Source organism: Tupaia chinensis, unplaced genomic scaffold (genome assembly GCF_000334495.1).
Source record: "Tupaia chinensis unplaced genomic scaffold, TupChi_1.0 Scaffold146140_1, whole genome shotgun sequence".
Taxonomy (NCBI): Eukaryota; Metazoa; Chordata; class Mammalia; order Scandentia; family Tupaiidae; genus Tupaia; species Tupaia belangeri.
This window is the reverse complement of record NW_006205995.1, coordinates 1,073,752-1,096,597: the sequence shown is the minus strand read 5'-3', so window position 1 is coordinate 1,096,597 and position 22,846 is coordinate 1,073,752. Positions and strand designations below refer to the sequence as shown.

General features: G+C 41.7%; 1 protein-coding gene across 2 annotated transcripts in view; it reads left to right on the top strand.

Annotated features, from left to right (window-relative positions):
* The first annotated feature begins 59 nt into the window (after nt 1–59).
* The window catches only part of MAPK6 (mitogen-activated protein kinase 6), a 45,087-nt gene continuing 22,300 nt past the window's right edge, over nt 60–22,846 (top strand). The window contains exons 1-2 of one of the 2 annotated variants that reach the window (XM_006168739.3): nt 60–243; nt 21,239–22,425. In XM_006168739.3, coding sequence (XP_006168801.1) covers nt 21,871–22,425 — 555 coding nt within the window. In that variant the 5' untranslated portion in view covers nt 60–243; nt 21,239–21,870. Of the gene's footprint in view, nt 464–21,238; nt 22,426–22,846 lie in introns of both variants that reach the window. The other variant, XM_006168740.3, reaches the window with a different exon arrangement.

Here is a 22,846-nt window from a genome sequence, read left to right as displayed (position 1 = left end):
CGGGCGGGCGGGGCGGCCCGGCCCAGGGAGCGGGAGGTGGCGCGGAGTCTCGCCCTCCTGGCACGCTGCCTTTCAAAATGCTCCCGCGTCTCCTCCCCCATCCCACCCCAGTGACTCGGCCTCAGCTGACTCCGGCCGGGCAAAGTCTCCATTGGACTCGGCGAATTGCGTAGCGCGCACCACTTACCCGGCTCGTCCCAGAGCCCTGAAGTCCGCCCAAGTTTGAGTCTAGCTGTAAACGAGGTACCGAAAGCCCGTCTGAGACGGGACCCCCAATTTCCAGCCCCTGGTTCTCCCCACTGCAGCCTTTCGGGACGTTAAGTCTGTGCCGCGGTCCGTGAAAGTACCCAGATGAAAACTTGTTTTGTCAGTTCACCAAAGAGGACCTGTTCACTAGGCTGTTCGTTTTAGTCGGACTTGGAGTTGCGGTGCAAAGTAGAGGTTTGGCCGCCTTTTGTCCTCGGTGAGTGTGCGGCTCAGGTTCAGGTGGGGGGCTCTGCAGCAGGGGCTTTTTGCCGGCGTCCCTGGTTACTGTGTGCCGTGCTTGCTCGTTGGGAAAGGCCCAGTGAGGGGCATTAGAAGCTCACTGTTTGAGCAGAATTCATGGCCATTGCTAAACATGCCCTTAACTCAGTCTCAGGTTAACTTTTTTTTTTTAAGTGACACAGATGACTTAGAACAGGAAGAAAAATGGACAGACCATGAAATGAAGAGCAAACAGTTTTACAGTAGGTTTTCCGACTGCTGATTCTTCTAGCTTGTTAATTCCCCCAAAGTTCTGATTGGACATTTTTCTTTTTTTAACGTTGGGGAACTGAGAAGGAAAGGATCTGACTAGAAGAATGTAGGGTGTCAAAGAGGGCCCAGCCCTGTAACTGCCCCTAGAGTTTCCTCTTAGAAGTGTCATTTTAATGTTTCAGAAATAATTCTGAGGTGGGTGTAAAAAACTTTAGATGTCTTTAACGAATGGTTGTTCAAACATGTTTATGAGGTGCTGCTCGCTGTGTGGCAGGGAATGCGAAGTCCTTTCATACATACATGTTGCATCCTTTAATAAGAATTGCCTTGTGAAACTTGTAAAATTGCTGCTTGGTGTCCTAAACTCAGTAACTGCAGAATCAAGAGATTTTTTTTTTTTAACTTAGTATACATGAGGATATTTTGGACTTATTTGTAGAAGAGGACTTAAAGTAGTCTGGTTGTGTCCAGTGATTAAAATGGTCTAGCGAATATGGATTTGAAGATCAGTTAATTTTGCAGTAGAAGCAGCACAGGTCCTAATGACAAGTGTCAGCACTGGAAGCATTGCAGTGTTTTACATAAGTTCATTTAAACATCGTGAGAATTCAGAACTGACAAAGTAGTTGGGTTTGCTGACTCAGGGTATGCTGCTGAAGGGGATGGGGTCGGGTAGGAGGAAACTCCCAAGCGCTGCTGCGAGTTTTGACTTGGGTGATGACTCATCCTACCCACGACTGCTACGTGGCTCATTTTTTTTTATACACTGTATTTTTTTAAATGACAGACTAAAGTGTTTCTGTCCACATTATGATTCTCCTCTGTTCTCTGGAGAGGAACAGCAGTTTGCCTAGAAAAGTAATGGCTTCCTAAATTGCTTTTTAAAAAGGATATCATATACCTTACAGGTGGAGTTGCAGAACATTCTTTGAGGGGAAAGGTAAAATCAGTTGCTGACCAGTTGCTGACATTAACTGTTTGATACTAGCAGTTGTGTAGCTACTGCTGAGAGAGCTTTATAATAGGTTATTTATAAAGGACAGATAGTACTTTTAAGGTGTGGGTAGAAATTGACTTTATGTTTTCATAGGTTATGTAAAAGTAGTGTTTATGACATCTAGGAATTACTGGCTTAAATAAGGGTTGTAAAGGTGCCAACGGATTAATATTTAATCAGCTAGTGCTCTTAATATGAGCATTTCGCGCTGATGGAATTATTAAAACATGGTTATACGTAGTGCTTTCTTGTGATCTGTATGGATTTTCTGTTTTAATAAAGATGTTTCTCACCTTTTTTTTTTAAAGATGAGTCGAATGTCCAAATTTAGAACTTAAATTGAAACTTGGTAATAAGATACTTTAACTCATTTTAAAAACAGCCAACAGTTAGGGTAATGGCTATGTCGCTGGACTCCCATGTAATCAACCGTGGTTCGAGTCCCGGACCCGGTGGCTTAAAACTCACACCTGGCGCGTGTGCATGCGTGCCCAAGATCCTGAGAGGAGAATGGAGGAGAAGGGATTGTGGCGTGGCCATCCCCCTGGGGGGTGATTTCTCGCTTTCTGTCTCTCTGTCTCTCTCTGTCTGGCGAGCGCATGCGCCCTATAGCAAAAACCTCTCCAAAAAAAAAAAATATTTCTTACTAAAGGAAACATGAAAATACAGTTTTTCAAAGCATTCCATTACTTAGAGATTGAGTACGCATTTCCTGGGGGAATGTGAGGGGATGTGTGTTTTAAAGAGTTTGAGAAGTCTTTAAAAAGTTCATGGAAAATGTGCATTTCGGAAAAACTACGGCTCTTCAATATTTTGCACCAAAATAAACTTACACTTTAGTTCTGTTTTCCACAAACTTTTTGAATTCTGTTTATATAGATAATTAGGTGTGGATAACTCACAGTTTAAAAACAAACTACATCTCTTGGCCTGTCTCCGTTACTCCAAGGTATTGCTTAATGAAATGGTGAGCCCTCTCCCCCTGCTCTCCAGGTCGTTGTTGCATTGCCCATTAGAACCCTATAGGCTCCTGTTAAAATAGAAGGAAAATAATGCGTCAGATGTAAAGTCTCCTGTGGCATTGCTGACCGCCCTCTGACAGCTCCTCTAGCCTGTTCTGTGGGCTGATGGTGGTATGGGGATTTTGGTAAGTTTTATTGCCCAGAGCCCTGAGTGAGATTACAAAAGTGACAGTATTATGGTAGCTAATGGCCTTTTCCAGGAAGTTGCTTTATGTGAAGCTGGTGCGTTTAAGGTCATGGTGTTGTGGCTGAGACTAGCACAGTTTCCCCTCCCCATGAACTGTGTATTTTTAAAATATAGTATGCCCCCCATGTTTTTAAATTAGGTTTTTGCCACAGGGCATATGTGCTCACCAGAGAGACAGAGAGACGGAAAGTGAAAAAATTCCCCAGGGAGGATGGCCACACATGTCCAGCATGATTTTAAAAAATAATATTTATTTAATTTTATTGATTACTATTCTCCAATTTGACCAGTAAGAGAGCCACAGAGAAAGAGGGGGAGTATGAAAATAAACTGCCAGGTCCAGGACTTGAACCACAGTCAGCCATGTGGGAGTCCAGTGTTCTTAATCACCATACTGTCTGCTGGCCCGCAGCCTGATTTTTAAGCCACTGTGTCCGTGACTCGAACTGTTGTTGACCATGTGGGAGTCCACCGTCTTAACTACCACATTTCCTGCTGGCCTATGTTCTTCAAAGGTTGTTTTTCATACATATCAACCTTCTAAATCCATCTTTCTTAGCTCTCTTTTTCTTTCCCTTTTTTTTTTTTTTTTTTTTTGGCTAGAGGAGAGTGCTTACCAGAAAGGGACACAGAGAGAGAGAAGAGGAGAAAGCACCTCCCATGGGGAATAGTCATGCTGCAATCCTTCATCGTCCATCTGTCTTCACTCCCATCTTTCAGGATTTTGGGCATGCATGCATATGTGCCTGGTTTGTTTCTCAAGCCACTGGGTCTGGGACTTGAATTGAGTGGTTGGCCATATGGAATCCGGCTTCCTTAACCACTAGGCCATGGAGCTGGCCCCCAAATCCATTCTAAAATGTTGTATAGACATAGAATATTTATTTAGCAAGTCACATTCTCCCAGTGACTTTTATTTAAATTTGGTCTATATATTTTTCATGGTAAAAAATGCTTTCACAGAAATTGTTAGAATCCCAGCATTTACTTCAGGAAATCTACCTCTACAAAGAAAGGAAACATACATGCATTTCATGCTATATAACTGTAGAACTGCAAGATGTTAGTGTTTGGGAGTGGGTGCTCACGGATATCACCTTGCCTCAGGTACATGATTTGCCAGTTTATAAAACTAAGGCCCAAACAGATCTAAGTCCTTGGTACTCAGTGGATTCCTGGTCAGTATTAGCATCACTTGGGAACTTATTAGACATACAGAATCTTGACCTCATCTCAGACCTATTGAATCAGAATCTACATTTTAACAAGGTTCTCATGGAGTGCAAATGTGTGTTCAAGTTCAAAAGCACTAAGTGATGCATACATGGTTGCTTAGCTAGTGACTTGAAAATCCAGGTTGTCTGACTCTCCGTCTCCACGGGTATTTCTCAAAAAATGTCAGATGGAAAATTGAGGCTTTAATCACTGTCTGGTAGAACTTTCTGTTATGATGGAAGTGTTCCGTGCTGTCCAACAAAGTGGACACTAGCCATGTGAGTACTCAGTAGTGACATGCCACTAGTATGCCTGAGTAATTGAATTTAATAAAAAAGAATTATTTAATTTTATTTATTCATTCATTTATTTTAATTTGACCATGGAGAGACAGAGACAGAAAGCGAGAAAGCAAGCCACCAAATCCAGGACTTGAACCGTGGTCAGCCATGTGAGCATGTCCAGCACCTTAACCACCACGCCACCTGCTGGTCCCTGAGTAATTGAGTTTTTTAAAAAAAAGTTTACTTATCTGTTTCATGAGAGAGAGAGAGACAGAGATAGACAAGCACTTGCACACAGGGTCTTCAGACTTCATCCCCAGTCTAAGCCAGCCTGGCTCATGAACACATGTGTACACCTGGCATGCACAGGGAAGCCCTGGGTCATGAGTCCATGACTTTCCCATGTGGGTACTACTATTGGAAAATCTTAATTTTTATTTATTTTCTATTGAAATAGCTGTACGTAGCTCGTGTCTACCATATTAGACAGCATAGATTTAGATGATCTTCATGCATTTAAAAATTATCTAAGCAGTAATTTAATAATCGGCTAGACTCAGTTTAATAATTTTCCCCTTTTCATGTACAAATTGGAGAGATGGGTAAGTTTTGACTAGCCGATTTTTCCCAATGTGAGATATGCCCAAATACTATGGTAGTAGTTATTATAAAGCAGTGCCAGTTTCCTGATTCATACTCCTGTGTTCAATGCAGAATATACATTGTGATAAGAATGTACATTTCCTCTTGTTTGTCTCAATAAAGGTATTTTCATTTGGATTAAAACCAGAAAAAGTGGCCATCAGGACAAGCCCATAGTGCAGCAGTCAGGGAGTGCACGAAGGGGGCTGGTTCCCACTTGGGGAAACTGTTCGAATCCCGTCCTTAGTGGCTTCAAAACATGCTGGACGCAAGTGTGCCTACAGTCCTAGTGGGATAGAGAATGGAGGAGAAGGGATTGTGACCCACCCCACTGTGAAGTTGCTCGCTCTCTGACGAGTGTACATACCCTCTGATACCGAAAGAAAGAAAGGAAGGAAGAAAGAAAGAAAGAGGGAGGGAGGGAGGGAGAGAGAAAGAAAGAAAGAAAAAAAGAAAGGAAGAGAGAGAGCGCGAAAGAAAGAAAGAAGCTATTATATGGATTTTCCTTGGGCTGGCTCAGTGGAGTGGTGCAGAATCCATATGGAAAATAGCAGTTCTATTCCCTTGTTAACCTGTGCAATTGGGCCCATGCATGTGATCTGGCTGCCTGGGAAGGCAGGGCCTACCCAGGGGGCTTGGCAGATTGTGGTATGAAACTGTTGAGGGTGCTCGTCTTTCTCTCTCATTCTCTCTCTCATTCTCATGAAAGAACGAAACTAAAAAAATATCTTTTTCTTAAGTATCTTGTGGATATCATTGAGAGGATAGTTTTTACCTCTTGCCTGGTAGCTTCAGGCATGCTGGCACAGGGTGATAGCTACCAGATTGAACTGCCATTTGTTATTTCCAGGTGCAGAAATGAAGTGGTTCTTATTCTCCTTCTGTATGCAGTGGGTCTGGCCCTGGAGTCAGACTGGCCTGTGTCTAAAACCTGGCATTTACTGTGTGTGTGATTTCATGAAGTTGCTTTACCTCTTGGCACATGAGTGCTCTTGCTTGTAAAAAGACTTGTAGGGTTGTGGTAGGAGTAACAAATACTTGTCACTTCGAACACGCCAGGTACATAATAGTAAGTACGACTTACCGCCCTCTCTTCTTGCTTGGCTTTTACAGCCCTGCATAATTTCATTTTATGCTTATGGTTTTAGCCAGACTTAATATGTATTCTGATTGTAAGTCTTGCTGGTTTCTATCAACAATTACAAGTTGTTATAATTTCCCGCCTTGCTTTGTTCATATCGAATCACTCATAGGTTCCTTTACTTGTGTGCTGGATTCAGTCTTTTCACTTCTTAAGGACCTATTTCTTTCCTGCACTGTGAATTTCTCATCCTTTCTGCTGGATCATCTTCATTGGTATATCGATGTGCCCTAGAGCTGTACTGTCCAATATGGTAGCCCCTCATCACACATAATTAAATAAGAACCAATTTTTAAAAACACTCAGTTCCTCAGTCACGCTAGGCATGTTCTGCTTGCTCAGTAGCCTTATGTGGCTAATGGCTACCATATTGGGCAGTGTAAATGTAGAACGTTTTTATCATTGCAGAAAGTACTCTCGTTGCATTGCACTGCTCTAATGAGGCAGCCTTCTTTTAAAACCCTCTCCCTGTCTGCATTATATTTCTCTAGCTACAGCCTCATTGATCTGATTCCCTTCTATGCAAATTTTCAAGAATAGTCTGTTCTCCTTCTTCCTGCCTTAGATGGTTGCGTTTGTTCTCTCCACTTCCATTTGCTCTTCAGCCTGCTCCAGACTGACTTTTGTCACCATGTCGCTATTGAAACTGCTTTAGTCAAGGTTACCAATGACTTCATTTACCAAATCCTTAGAGCGGCACTCAATGTAGTTGACCATTGTTTTCTGCCTCTTCACCAGCTTCTCTTAGCTTGTGAGGCATGTTTTTGTTTTCCTACTTCATACTTCCTCATCGTTTTTTGACAAGCTTCTATTTTGAAGTCTCTAGTTACAGTATTAACATATCATAGGTTTAGTCAAGAGATTTTTCTCTTTCTTTAAAAAGATTCTTTCCTGGGCCAGTGGGTGACCTGGTGGTTAAGGTGCTGGGTTCCCACATGACTGACCATGGTTCTGGTCCTAGACCTAGTGGCTTGAAAGTCATACCAGGCATGTGTGCATCCATGCCCAAAATCCCAAGAGGAGAATAGAGGAGTGGAGAATGGCCATTCCCACTAGGGGGTGCTTTCTCATTTTCCCTTTGTCTTGGGCTAGCACACATGTCCCATGGTAGAAGTCTAAAGAAATTCCCTAGGTTGTCTCATTCAATTCATTTTTCTTTAAGTTTATTTCTTGAGTGCATGATAGAGATATACAGATAGACACCCACACATACCCTTAACAGAGTTTCATTCCATGATCCTCTCCACAGCTTTCCCAGCCGACCAGGGTCAGGGGCACATGTGTTCACGCTAGGCATATGCAGGTTGACCTGGGAACCAAAACCCCAATCCTCCATATCCTCCTAGCATTGAAGAGTGTTGTGCTACCACTGCGCCACTGTGGCTGTGCCTAACTCACGTTTAGAAATCCTACTATATGTGGATGATTCCCAAGTTGATACTTCTGGTTTAGACATCTTGCTGAGCTCCAGACACCTTATCATTACCACGTAGTAATTTAAATAGGCAGTTGTCTAAATAGACCAACATGTCCAAAATAGAATTCTTCCTCCCATATTGTTGTTCCATTCTTCCCCTAGCTTGCCTAGCAGTTTTCCTTCATCCTCATAGATAATTCATCATCAAGTTCTCTTGGTCTCCAAATTATCGTTTGAATTTGTCTATTCAATGATCTGTCTATTCAGTGATCTGTTATTCAGTGATCTGTCTATTCAGTTATCTGTTTTGCTTCTTCATTTCTACCACTCTCGTCTCAACCACCATTCTGTCACCTGCCAACTGGAATAGCCTTTAGCTGGTTTTTGCTTTTGCTCAGCTACCATCGTCAGTCCATTTTCTCTAGCAGCCAGAATCATTTCAGAATGTAAATGATATCATGTCAGTTGCTTATAATCATTCAGTAGTTTTCCTTTTGCTCTTAGTTACACAATTCAGAATCCTGCCCGTGCGTTCCTTCCTACTTAATCAACATTATCTCCACTTCAGTTTTTATTCCCTTTGTTCTGGATGTTACAGCTACATGGGTATATTGTTCTTTTCCTTCAAAATGCCACGTTTTCTCCTGCCTTAGGTGGGTACATTTGTTGTTTTCTCGTCAGTCAGGTTTCAGCTCCTCAGATGATCATATCCCAGCTAACCAGTAGGGCGCTTGTCCAAACCTGACGCTACATTATTAATTAGTTTACTTGCTGTTGGCCTTTCCTCATTAGAATGCAAGCTCTTCGGAAGGAAAAGAGCCTTGACTGTCTTATTCTCCATTGTATCATCAAATACCATGTGGTACATGCTAAATGGTATATTTTTGTGGACTGTAAGATTGATTTCTATAAACCTACTAAAGGAAAACACTTAAAAATTGCATTGTGCTTGATGTAATATATTATTCTGGACTGAGCCTTTTACCTTTCAAGTACATTATTGAGACGATTACAGAAACTTAAATGGGATCTGATTATTACATGGTGATACTACACCAGTTTGTACTTACTGATTTTGATGACTGCATCTTGGTTATGTAGAAGAAAGCCTTTCTCTTTAGGAAATACATACTCTCAAAAGATTGGGTATTGGCAGGAGATGTTTCCTATACTTGTCAACAAAAAAATTACATTGTTGGGCCAGCAGGTGACACGGTGGTTAAGGTACTGCACTCTCACGTGGCCCACCATGGTTTGAGCCCTGGACCTGGCTGCTTGCTTTCTCACTTTCTCTCTCTCTCTCTCTGTCTCTCCCGAGTGCATGTACCTTAAAGCAAATAATAATAAATAAAAATAAATAATTCATTTTTAAAAAGCTACACTTGTTACTTGAGAGAAGATCATGGGGCTTTGGTTTACAAACCTGACTCAAACCTGGACCTCTTGTTGGTGTCTGATCTTGAATGTATTTGAGTTCTCTGATCTTGAATGTATTTGAGTTCTCTGTCATGAGATTCATTTTATAATGTTGGGAGGATTTAGTATAAAAGAAAAGGCCTGAAAAATGTTTCATATACTTTATTTATATATATATATATATATTTTTGGGGGGGGGTTGCTATAGGGCACGTGTGCTTGCCAGAAAGACAGAGAAACAGAAAACAGAAAGTGAGAAATCCCCCCCACACACACACATGGGGAGGATGGCCACGCCACAATTCCTTCTCCTCTATTCTCCTTTCGGGATCTTGGGCACGCCCACACATGTGACTGGCGTGAATTTAAGCCACCGGGTCTGGGACTCAAACCTTGGTCGACTACATGGTAGTGCAACAACATAACCATTATGCCATCTGCTGGTCCCCCTATATACTTTACATTTTTAATAAAAGCTTGCTTATAGTCTTTCTTTTTAGAGTTTTTTGCTATAGGGCATGTGCACTTGCGTGAGAGACAGAGAGCTGCAAAGCAAGAAATCACCCCCTCGGGGAGATGGCCACACCGCAGTCCTTTCTCCTCCATTCTCCTTTTGGGATTTTGGGCACATGCACACACATCTGGCGTGAATTTCAAGCTGCTGGGTCTGGGATTTGAACTATGGTCTAATGTGGGAGTCTAGTACGTTAACTGCTTTGCTGCTTGCTGGGCCTATTGATTGCAGTCTTTTAAAACTCATTTGTTAAAAAAATTCCATTCTCAGGACCCAGCAGATGGCATAATGGTTATGTCGCTATACTCCCATGTAGTTGACCATGGTTTGAGTCCCTGACCCAGTGGCTTAAAACTCACACTGGGCACATATGTATGTGTGCCCATAATTTGAGAGGAGAGTGGAGGAGAAGGGATTGTGGCATGGCCATCCCCCCTGAGGGATGATTTATTGCTTTATGTCTCTCTGGTAAGTACACACACCCTATAGCAAAAATCTCTCTATAAAAAAAGAAAATCCCATTCTCATGTCTGGCACTATGAGTTCCTTTGTAATATAAACAAATACTTCTTTCAGTAATTGCTTTTATAAGAGTTGACAATGTGAGACAAATATGTTACTTAAATTTCAGATTAGAACTCTTGGAGCATATCCCATACTATGTTTTTTTATTATCTTGGTTGTTGTTTTTTTTTTTTTTTTTGAAAAGTTTTTGCTATAGGGCGCATGTGCTTGCCAGACAGACAGAGAGAGACAGAGAGAGAGAAAGTGAGAAATCACCCCCCAGGGGGATGGCCACGCCACAGTCCCTTCTCCATTCTCCTCTCGGGATCTTGGGCACACACGCACATGCGCCTGGCGTGAGTTTAAGCCACTGGGTCCGGGACGCGAACCACGGTCGACTACATGGGAGTCCCGCGACATAGCCATTATGCTAACTGCTGGTCCCCTGTTTTTCTTTTATTATCTTAAAAGTGTGTACTTCTTAAAAAAAAAACTTGCTAGAGAGCGTGCACTCTTGAAGGGGAGAGAAAGAGAGAGAATGAGAGAGTACCCTCCCATGGGGGATGGTCGTGCTGCATTCCCTTTTCCTCCATTTCTTCTTTCAGGATTTTGGTCACTCATACACATGTACCTGGTGTGTTTTTGAAGCTGTGGGTCCTGTATTCAAACTGTGGGATCTAGCCACCTTAGCCAGCACCAAAAGTGTGTATTTTTTTTTTTTTGAGAGATTTTCACTGTAGGGCGCGTGCGCTCGCCAGACAGACAGAGAGAGACATAGAGACAGAAAGCGAGAAATCGCCCCCCAGGGGGGATGGTCACGCCGCAATCCCTTCTCCTCCATTCTCCTCTCGGGATCTTGGGCACGCACGCACACGCGCCCGGCGTGAGTTTTAAGCCACCGGGTCCGGGACACGAACCGTGGTCGACTACGTGGGCGTCCAGTGACATAGCCATTACGCTAACTGCTGGTTCCCAAAGTGTGTATTTTTAAAACAAAGTAGAGCCTCTCAAAAGTTGTTTTCTTAAAATACGTATATTTGCCTTGATTAAAATATGTTATGTGATTAATATCTTATTCCTATTATTGATTTAAAAAATGCATAAAAACTGCTTAGAAAAATAAATCATTACATGTAATTGGCGATTTATTTAGTTTTCTCTCTTTTCCCTTCTCGTTGCTCTGTCAGTGGTCGTGTTATTAAGTAAAGATGATGACCAACAGGGAGGTGTTTAAAGATAACCCACGGGACTGGGAGGGAGGGGCTCAGAAACTAACTGGAAGAGACGCAAGAATGGAAGTTGAGGGTGCTGTATATGGTCATTCTTTGACTTCATTGGTATGCACTATATGCATGTTTTGAAAAACCATATTGTATACTATAAAGATGGGCAACGATTAAACATAAGGGGAAAAAACCCAGCAGTTATATTTGATCCGTGATCTGGAAAGTTAGGTGCTAGATGTCATAGGCCCTTCTAGGATGGGCTGAAGAAGACAATAAAATTAGAGTAGTGTCAAGTTCTTGTATATTTTCATCACTTCTCACTTTAGTATTATGTGGGCTGATAGAACTTTTTAGTTTTGGTTGTCTCATTATATAGGCCACTTATTTTTTTTTAAAGATTTATTTATTTATTCATTCATTCATTCCTTCATTTTAATTTGACCAGAGAGAGACACAGAGAGAGAGAGAGGAAAGTGAGAAAGCAAGCCACCAGGTCCAGGACTTGAACCGTGGTCAGCCATGTGGGAGTGTCCAGCGCCTTAACCACCACGCCACCTACTGGTCCCTATAGGCCACTTTTTAGTGGCACAGTCCCTTCTCGACACCTCAACAAAATGAAACAGATAAAATGTAACAAAGGTTAAGTGTTTTTGTCTTCTGAGTAGGTTGAAAGCACTGCTTTCTTCATGTTAGCAGACCTGTGTGTTTTCCATAGGGCGAGGGTCCGGGTGGAATGCCCAGAAAGGAAAGTCTCTCACCTGGAACTCTTTACTGATGTTCCTCAGTGGTAGGTCAGAATGTGACAGGTTCTAAAAGAATTGAGGACAGAGCTCTTCTCCACAATTTCCTACTACCAAGTAGGAAATGCTAGTTACATAAATGCATCCAGTACAGTTTTTAGGGTGCCTGCTGCTTACCAGGTACTACGCTCAGGAAGTGTCAGTGCAGCCAAACCTTTCATTTTATGACAGCCATTGCTACAAAAAAGGGGACAAGGAATGATGCCCTGGAAAATGAAGAGTAAAAGATCTGAAGAATGAGATTAGGGTAATTAGATTGGGGAAGAATGCCAAAATACCAGGGAATGAGAATGCTATTAGAAAAGAAAGGATATGGGTTAGCGGATGGTATGGAGGTTAGGAAGGTGGACTCCCACCTGACTGATGGTGGTTTGAGTCCTGGACCTGGCAGCTTGCTTTCTCATTTTCTCTCTGAGGTCAGATTAAAAAAATAATAATGATAATAATAATAAAATTAAATAATTATTTAGAAAATAAAAGAAAGAAAGAACAGGGAGAGGATGGGGCTGGCAGGTGGTGAGGTGGTTAAAGGCGCTGGATTCCCACATGTCTTGACTGTGGTTCAAATCCTGGACCTGGTGGCTTGCTTTCCCTTTCTCTCTCTGGTCAAATTAAAAAACAATAGCAAATGGAATTAAATAAATAAATAAATAAATATTTTTTAAAAGTAGAAAAGGGAGAGGGGAACCAGCAGATTGCATAATGGCTATGTCACTGGACTCCCATGTAGTCAACCGCGGTTCATGTCCCGGACCCGGCGGCTTAAACTCACACTGGGCACATGTGCATGCGTGCCCAAGATCCCAAGAGGAGAATGGAGGAGAAGGGATTGCGGTGTGGCCATCCCCCCTGGGGGGTGATTTCTCGCTTTCTGTCTCTCTGTCTGTCTCTGTGTGTCTGGCGAGCCCACGTGCCCTATAGTGAAAACCTCTCAAAAAAAAAAAAAAAAAAAGAAAAGAAAAGAAAAAAAAAAAAAAAACACCCCAGGCATGTGTGCCCAAAATCCCAGGAGAAGAATGGAGGGAAGGGACTGTGGCATGGTTGACTTTCCTGGAGGGTTATTTCTCACTTTCACACTCTCTCTGGTGAGAGCATGAACCCTGTAGCAAACAAAAGGGAAACACTCGGGCTCACGGGCCTCTAATCCCAGCTACTTAGGAGGCTGAGGCGGGAGGACAGCAGGCTTGTGTCTAGTGTAGACAACATAGTGAAACCCAGTCTGAAAGAACTGCGTGATGTGTGCACCTATGTTCCTGGCTGTGTGGGGCTGAGACAGGAGGACTGTGACGGAAGAAGACCTTCCCTGGCTTTTTTAAGAGGGGGTGGGACTGTCATAAGGGAATAGGAAGGTGTGACCTGTTAGTGGGACAGGATGTATTACTATAGTATGTTCCTTTACGCCAGGGGTATGTGCTCCTAGGACGTTAGGATGAAAAAAAAATTTTTTTATCTCTGCTATATCTTAATGTCTAAAACTTCCTGGCACACGGCAAGCTTTCAGTTACATTCTGTTGCATCAAAGTGTAATGGATGGAATTCAGTCAGTTTTAGTCGAGGCCGTTAAAAAACATCTTGGTTCTCCCTGCTTGTGTGGGCTCGTGTTGTGCTTACATTTTCCTCTACCTTTAGGTGGAGGTGTAACTGTGCCACTTGCTTCGGTCAATAAAATGTGAGCAGACGTGCACTGTGTCATTTTTAGATGGAAACTTTAAGCTGCAGTGAGATGTCCTCACTTCTCTCCTTCGGGACACTGCGTGCCGGTGTTAGGGATAGTAGCCACTTCAGCAGCTTGGATGTCAGCTACGTTGACTTGTGACATGCAAGGCTTTGTTTTAAGTCACTGAGATGTTGGGGGTTTTCTTTTCTCTTTTTTTTGAGAGATTTTTGCTATAGGGAGTGTGTGCTCACTGTAGAGATAGAAATGCAGAGACAGAAAGCGAGAAATCACCCCCTAGGGGAGATGGCCATGCCGCCATCCCTTCTCTCAGGATTTTGGGCACACACACACACATGTGCCCGGCCTGAATTTTAAGCCGCCAGGTCCAGGACTCAAACTACGCCATGGTTGACTATGTGGGAGTCCAGTGACATAATCATTACGCCATCTGCTGGTCCCAATTTTTTGGGTTTTCTAGCCTATCACTGCTACAAAAATTTAATTTTGATTTGGTTGGAATTCTCAGCTGTTCAGAGGTACTTGAAGACGGAAGCTGTGCACATCTCCTAAGTTCAGTGTTTCCTTAATATTAGTTCGGTGAAGAGTCTTAGAAGTGAAAAGGCTTTGTCAGGAGAAAGATGGGAGAGGGGATGAAGGGTTATTACAATTATCTTAAAAATTCCCACCGTAGGTTTGTAGAGAGAATATTTGTTTAATGTTCAGTATACAGCAATTTTAACTGTATCTTCTCAATTCTGGGTATACCACCATAATTCATGCTTGGGAACAGAACCAGTGAACTAAAAGACATGCTTTTATAGATCGTAGACTTTTGGAATTAGGAGGGCCTCTGGAGATTCTTTAACTAGTTTATGTGACCTGTGAAATTTTAATGTTCCAATACAGATAGCTTGTAATAAATAGTAAGTAGAGATGAACAACAAAATAAACACAATGACGGGTATTTATAATGACATTTTTAAAAAGAGAATTATTTATTTTAATTTTATTTGTTATTATTATTACTTAAAATTTACTGTAGGGCTCCAAGTGCTCACCAGAGAGAGAAACACAGAGACAGAGAGAATAAAAGAAAGTAAAAGCTACCAGGTCTGGGACTCAAACCATGTTCAGCCATGTGGGAGTCCAATGCCTTAAGCGTCATGCCACCTGGCGGACCCTATAATGGCTTTTTAAATGGTCAAAGGCAGATGAAAGTCCCTAGGGTTAAAATGTATTTAGGCAAGGGTTCAGATAATCTAAGAACAGAAATTGGTAGTATAAGCCTGTTTTGTTTTCTTTCAAATTGGATACTTTGTTAGAAGGTACATAATCAGCAGTCTTTGATTTTGAAAGTTTGTGGCTAAACTTAGTTACTGATACTAGGCAAAACCTGTTAGGCTTTGGTGTTACAGTTTTAAAGTCTCTGCTCTGCAGGTTTCTAAGATTATGTGTTTGCTGACAGTAATTTGTGCTGCTGGCCTCCTTAAGGACCTGGTCCTGAAAGGGGTCCCTGATAACCCTTAGGGCTCTGTCAAGAATGCATAAGAGCAAGCAGCTAAGCTACAGCCCTTGGCCTCTGGGAATTTCGAAGCTTTGGTGAGAGCTAGAGATGTGATCCCAGGGAGGAGAGAATTTGCTATGCTCTGTGCCAGGGTGAGGAGACAGTGCTAGGTGACTAAGTAGAGCTCAACCTTTTCCTTCTCCAAAAGCAACTGGATTTTTGGCTAAGGAGATGTGAAGCTAGCTGGATTCCAGTTAACTCAGGTTACTTACTTGACTCAGAGATGAGCAAAATAGGCAAGCGCATTTGGGATGGGGGAGGGGGGATGTGGTCAGTGAGTGTGAACAGGCCAAATGACCCATGGCAACATTTAACCTGAGAAGCAGCAGAGTGGAAAGTGGAAGACGAAAACCAGGAAGGTAACATTTATGTTTATGGCTCTTACCTCAAACTTACTTTGCGTTTCCAGACTTCCTTTCTCACACAGGACAGGTTGTTCCTAGGTAAGAAGAAAAAGAACATCCAGCTACTCTAGAGTGAGGAAGTAGGACAGAGCGAAGTTGATCTGTCTTGTTTCTTTCTTCTGTACTTTGTAGCTTTAGACACATAGGCTTGAGGGCACTTCAGGCAGTTTGCAGAAAAAGGATATTAAAGAATAAATTAACTTTGGTGCAGAAAAGTTGAAATTCATGCATTTTCCATGAACTTTTCGAAGACTCCCTTGAGTCTCTTGCTGTGGGACTAGAGCAGGTGAGAGAGCAGGAGGTGAGGTGGAGACAGGACGGGAGTGTGAGGAGATGATATGGCAAATGCAGTGCAGGGTGTTGCCTGTGCATTTCAGCTGGGGCCCAGCCTGTCTGCATAGAGAGCTTTTATTTCCATGTCACAGCAGGGCCATGAAGGAAGAGCAAAGGCAAAGCAGAAAGCTGACTTTATTCTCTCTCTTTCTTTCTTTTATTTGCTAGAGGGCATGCACACTTGCTGGAGAGAGACAGAAGGACAGTGAGAAATCACCCCCTCTTTCCAGGGGGACGGACACGCTGCAATTCCTTCTCTTGGGATTTTGGGCATGCATGCATGCACATGCATCTGGCACGATTTGCAAGCTGCCAGTCTGAGAATTGAACGGCACAGTTCTCTGGGTTGTATTCAGTTGCCTTAACCACCACGCTGCAGGCTGACCCTGGAATATTTTGTTTTCCGGGGTCTTTTTAATTGATGCTATCCTCACTGTCTAGTAGAATTACAGTTTTTTACTTTTTTCTAAATTTATTGAGTCAAAGGGGGCAAAAGCACACGCATGTGTGCCCAACAGGGTTTTGATGTAACCCACCCTCAGCTTTTTGCCAGCACTGGCTCATGGGCAGCTGTGTGCCTGGTGTACTCACGGAAGTCTCTAGACACGAACCTGGACCCTTCCCAGGAGGGTTAGCCTCACAGAGCTTGTGTTGTACTGCTGTGCCATTGTCTGGCACCTGGGGTTACAGCTTTGTTGATAAATATTATCTTCTCTCCGCAATGGCCTGGTGTTTCTGGAAAGACTTGAAGGCTCTTGTAATATAGTCTTCATGGTCAGAGTCTATAATGACGACCCTGGGGTTCTTAGCTTAGACACAAGTTCCTGCCTTCCCAGTTACCAGTTTTTACCGCTCTACCTTTGTAAGTACTGCAGTCACTGAGATTTCTGAAAAGGCATTCTGCTCCATGCAGCGGTTTCTGCTGCTTCTTGGTCTCACCAGTATTTAAAGAAAGCAGATAATGGATGGAGGTCTTGAGTAAGGATCTTGGTTCTCTTTGCGTTCTCTAATCTGGCTGTGGTCCCTACAGCAGTGCTGATCTGTTGGATAAATGGCCATGTTTTTGGCAAAGCATATTTGTGCTTGACTGGGTGCTCTATTTATTAGTGAACTACAAGCTTGAGGATACACAGATTTTACTGTTCTTATTTTATGTAAGTCTATAAAGCTGAATTTAAAATGTACATTGTCAAAAACTTGAGCTTTAAGGAATTGTCTACATTAAGGCAAGAAGGTGGGTGTGAATATTTCAGGTGGAGAATAAAAATGTAAAATTTCAGAAATATTAGATAGAGCTTTTGAAAAGTACTGGTTTTCCTAAAGTATTTTGAAGGGGGAACAGAAAGAATCTGTGTACAGATGGGAACAAAAAATTGGTTGGATGGGGGAAGAAATGCAGTATTAAATTTAAGTCATTTAAAATCTGGAAAAATTTCTTTTGAGAGATTCCTTTTTTTTTTTTTTTTTTGAATAGGGTGCATGTGCTTGCTGGAGACACAGAGAGACGGGAAATGAGAAATCATCCCCTGGGGGGATGGCCATGCCACAATCCTTTTTCCATTCTCCTCTCCGGATTTTTTTTTTTTTTTTTTTGGCATGCATGCACATATGCCCGGTGTGCGTTTTAAGCCGCTGGGTCTGAGACTCAAACTGTGGTCTCGACTATGTGGGAGTCCAGCGACAGAACCATTATACATTACATCCACTGGTCCTCTGAAATATTTTTTAAATTCATAAATTTATTTAAAAACTACTTTTAAATGTTTTACTATAAATAGATAAGGTACAGATTTTTTTTTTTTTATTTTAACCATAGCGTGTAAGCTAGTGTGTTCTCCAGGCCCAAGACTCAGACTGTGGAATTGGCCACGTGGGATCTAGCACCCTAACCACCATATCACTTGTTGGCCCTAAGTTACAGAAGTTTTAGAAGTCTGTTTTTTTGTGTGTTTGTGTGTGTGTGTGACTTCTGAGAAAGACAAAAATTTGCAAATAGAAATGATCTCTGTTTTATAAAACAAAGAAAGCTATTATGCTATTAATATCCTTTATAATATTGGGCCTTTGGAAAAGTCAGGATGCATTTTTGCATAGAAAAGCAGAAAAATGCATCCTGACTTTTCCAGTGACCCAATAGTAAGCAGATGCAAGAAGGACTCCTATTTATTAATGAACCTAGGGAGAGTAAATACTAATTTTTATTAAAATAAAGCTGATTCTCACATATTGGACAATAAGTTTACTGAGAGGACCAGCATCTTATCTATTTTGCTCCTGACTAGCATATGGTCGTTGCTCAGTGTATATTTCTATATTAAATTAAATTAAATTAATGAGTGAATGGGTGGTTTAGATTACTCTTTCTTGTCAGGAATTTTTATCTCCTTATTCCCTATGATGTCTCCTATCTGGTATTTTTGATACAGACTAGAGAGTCAAGTGTTGGACCATTAAGAAACTGAAGGGGCCATGGCCAGATGGGGACATAGTAATAAAGTGCAACACTTGGTGGAGGCAGACCTACTTGGGAAGGTTGCTGGTTCAAGACCAGAGACCTCCCTGAGAATCCTGGCATGCCCGTGCTTATGATCCATGCTAATTGAGACTAGAGGGTGGGTCCCTATGTCAAAACCCTTCTGGGGAGCTGTATTTGTCTCTCTTTTACTCATGGAATAAATAAACTTTAAATGAAAAAGAAAAGAAAACTAAGCTGCATTTATTTATCTGGGCTTACTAGGGATCATCTGATGGAGCTGAATACTTTTTCATGACCTTATGTAGGTTTTTTTTTTTTTTTTTTAAGAGTTGTTTGTTTAATTCCATTTGTAATTTATTTATTTATTTATTTATTTTTAGAGAGGCTTTTTGCTATAGGGTGCGTGCACTCGCCAGACAGACAGAGACAGACAGAGAGACACAAAGCGAGAAATCACCCCCCAGGGGGGATGGCCACGCCGCAATCCCTTCTCCTCCATTCTCCTCTCTGGATCTTGGGCACGCACGCACACGCGCCCAGTGTGAGTTTTAAGCCCCCGGGTCCGGGATGCGAACCGTAGTCGACTACGTGGGAGTCCAGCGACACAGCCATGACGCTAACTGCTGGTCCCTGTAATTTATTTCTTTATTTGACCAGAGAGAGAGAGAGAGAAAGGGAAAGTGAGAAAGCAAGCTTCCAGGTCCAGACTCAAACCCGGCCTTAACTACCATATCACTTGATGGCCCCCTATGTAGGGTATTTTTAAAATCATAAAATATTTCGAATGTACAGAGATCAGTATTATGAATTTTCATATATATGCCACCCAACTCTACAAGATTCTGATAACCTGCTGTTCTTCAGGTTTTTTCAAAAAAGAATTAACACATTAAAAATACATGAAGCTGGAACCAGCAGATGGCATAATGGTTACATTGCTGGACTCTCAAGTGGTCAACCATGGTTTGAGTCTCAGACCTGGCTTCAAATTAAGGTCGGGCATGTGTGCCCAAATTACAGTGTGGCCATCCCCTCTGGGGGGGAGAGGATGGATTTCTCACTCTTTATCTCTCTCTCCCCCCACCCAGGTGAACGCATGTGCCCTATAGCAAAAATCTTTCTCTCGCTCTCTCAAAAAAATAAATAAATAAATAAAGCTAAAACTATGAGTCTTGATTCTAATCCCTTTTCTCATTTCTTAGGCTAATCATTACATAAATTTGTCATTTATCAATATCATGGTTTTTATTTTTATCTTTAAATTTGCAATAGGGCATGTGGATTTGCCAGAGAGAAGGGGGGAGAGAGAGAAGGAGAAAGCACTCCTGAGGGGAATGGCCATGCCATAATCCCTGCTCTTCCATACTCCTCTTGGGATTTTTGGATATGCATACCTATATACCTGGTATGTTTTACAAGCTGCCAGGTCTGAGACTTGAACCTTGCATAGTGGGCCATGTGGGATCCAGCAGCCTTAACCACTGCATCACTGACTGGCTACTCATCCTTTTTTTTTTTTTTAATACTTTTATTACATATGTATGTACTCATAAGATAGCATTATTTTGCTTGAGACATTTCTTTTTTTTTGGTATGTTTGTGTGTGTGTGTGTGTGTGTGTGTGTGTGTGTGTGGTAGTGGTAGTGATCCTCCTGGGTAGTGAACCTCCTGCCTCAGTCTCCAAAGTAGCAGGTACCACAGGTGCATACCATCATGCCTAGCTTTTAGGATGTGCTAGGAATTGAACTTGGGCCTCCTATATGACCTCAGTCTGCCAAGTAACAGGGTGCAGCAAGCTGTTGCAGCTGGGTCAGCATACATATTTCTGTCTGTAGTTTGCTTTTTAAATTTAATTTATTTCTGGTGATTTCAGCCAGTTCTTTTTTATTGTTTTGTGGTATTCCACTGTGTGGACAGTGAGGTCTTCAAAGAGTTTATGAATGTTACAAAAAAACACTGCATGGATTTCAAAAGTATTTTGCACCAAAGTAAACTAGTACATTAATTCTGTTTTCCATGTACTTTTTGAAGCCCTCAGGTATAACTCATTTTAAACTCCCACCATGAAAGTTTCTGTTTTTCCCCATTCCTCTTCATACTTGATGTTAACAGACTGTAAAATTATTTTTCCAATCGAAAATGTTACCTAGAGTAATTTGATTTTTTTGACTATCAGTGACATTTTCATATTTCATTATATACAGCTTTTCATGGATTTATTTGCTGTTCAAATTCACTCTTTCATAAATTGAAGAACATGTTCTGCATATTTTTCTTGTTTGTACTGCTAGATTTTTGTTCATTGGGTATTGATAAGCATAGTTAATAAGTAAGCATGCTCTTTAATGAATTACCATATGGCAGGCTCAATATATGTTCTTTTAGAGAAATGCTAGTAATATTTTCCTTTCAAAGAAGTAAAGAGTTCTGTAAAAATACAACAGACCTCCCCATGCTTGACATTTAAGAGGCACAACCTAATGAGCATAGTGTTACCAAAAACCTAGTATAGTGAGATCTGGAACTCGGGCCAACACATGTACAGTGCTTACAACTTTTTTATAAGCTAATTTTAGTTACTGTAAATAAATGTAAGGCAGCAGTAGTCGTTTATTGGTGAATGTCCGGTTTGTGTCATTTTATAAAGCCGAAGGCTAGTTCTTGCAGTGGTGACTCTTCCTTTTTTTTTCTCACCCCCTAGGTTGTATCAGAGTAAGATGGACGGTAGCTTTGACTGTGATTGTGGTGAGCTGGAGCCACCTGATCACTAACAGAAGACATCTGTTCGCCAACAGCTGCCAGGGCTTCCTGTTGAAATCTATAGCAACAGAGGAAGAAAAGAAGCAAAACGGAAATAGTGCTTACCAGCACCTTAGAACGATGCTGCTCAGGACCAGTCCAACACTGAATGTATCTGCACTGTGAGGAGAATGTTCCTAGAAGCCTGTTGTGTGCATATTTATTCACATTTTTGTTAAATGTTCAATTGTTTAGCACAGTAAATCTGAGTGCATAGTATGTCATTTCATTCCGTTTGAGTTTCTTGAGTGTTTTCTTTAAATGTCTGCAGAGTTGCTGCCCCTTTCTTGAACTATGAGTACTGCAATCTTTTTAATTCTCAACATGAGTAGAGCTTTTTGAGCTTTTAACCTAAGGGGAACTCAACGGGCCTGGTTGGCATATGCAATGAACACCAAGAAACCATCTTGCTGTGGAAGCATAATTATTTTTTTCCTCCCTTTTTGAAAGATCTTTCCTTTTGATGCCAGTTCTCTTCCTTGTTTACACAAGTTCAACAATTCGAAAGGAAAAGGCAATAGTAAGAGTTTCATAATGGCAGAGAAATTCGAAAGTCTCATGAACATTCATGGTTTTGATCTGGGCTCTCGGTATATGGACTTAAAACCATTGGGTTGCGGAGGCAATGGCTTGGTTTTTTCTGCTGTAGACAATGACTGTGACAAAAGAGTAGCCATCAAGAAAATTGTCCTTACTGATCCCCAGAGTGTCAAACATGCTCTCCGGGAAATCAAAATCATTAGAAGACTTGACCATGATAACATTGTGAAAGTGTTTGAAATTCTTGGTCCCAGCGGAAGCCAGTTAACAGACGATGTGGGCTCTCTTACTGAACTGAACAGTGTTTACATTGTTCAGGAGTACATGGAGACAGACTTGGCTAATGTGCTGGAGCAGGGCCCTTTACTGGAAGAGCATGCCCGGCTTTTCATGTATCAGCTGCTACGTGGGCTCAAGTATATTCACTCGGCAAACGTACTGCACAGAGATCTCAAACCAGCTAATCTTTTCATTAATACTGAAGACTTGGTGCTGAAGATAGGTGACTTTGGTCTTGCACGGATCATGGATCCTCATTATTCCCATAAGGTACGTGGAAGGCCCGCTGAGCCAGCCCTTCAAGCTGATGTGTGTCCTCAGGAACAGTGCTTGTATTTCCTTTGTATGTTGTGACAGAACGTTTAGTTAATGGCGTTGAACTTTACATAGTGCCTTTTTTTTTCTGATACAGATTTACTTTCATTCACAGTCTCTCTGTGCTTGAAGTAAAAGTGGAATTAGGATCCTAATTAAATGTTGGGTCATGGGAAAAGTCATGACATAGTATTTTCCTGTTTTTCTATGCAAAACGTATCATGACTTTCCCCATGACCCAATACAAATTCTTAGAAGCATATGCTATTTATAATGATGTTTGGAAGTATATGGTTATTTGTTTTAGCTGAAGTTCTCCCTTAGTTATTTATTTAAAAGTAGAATATCTTGATCTGTTTGAGACAGAACTGTGGCC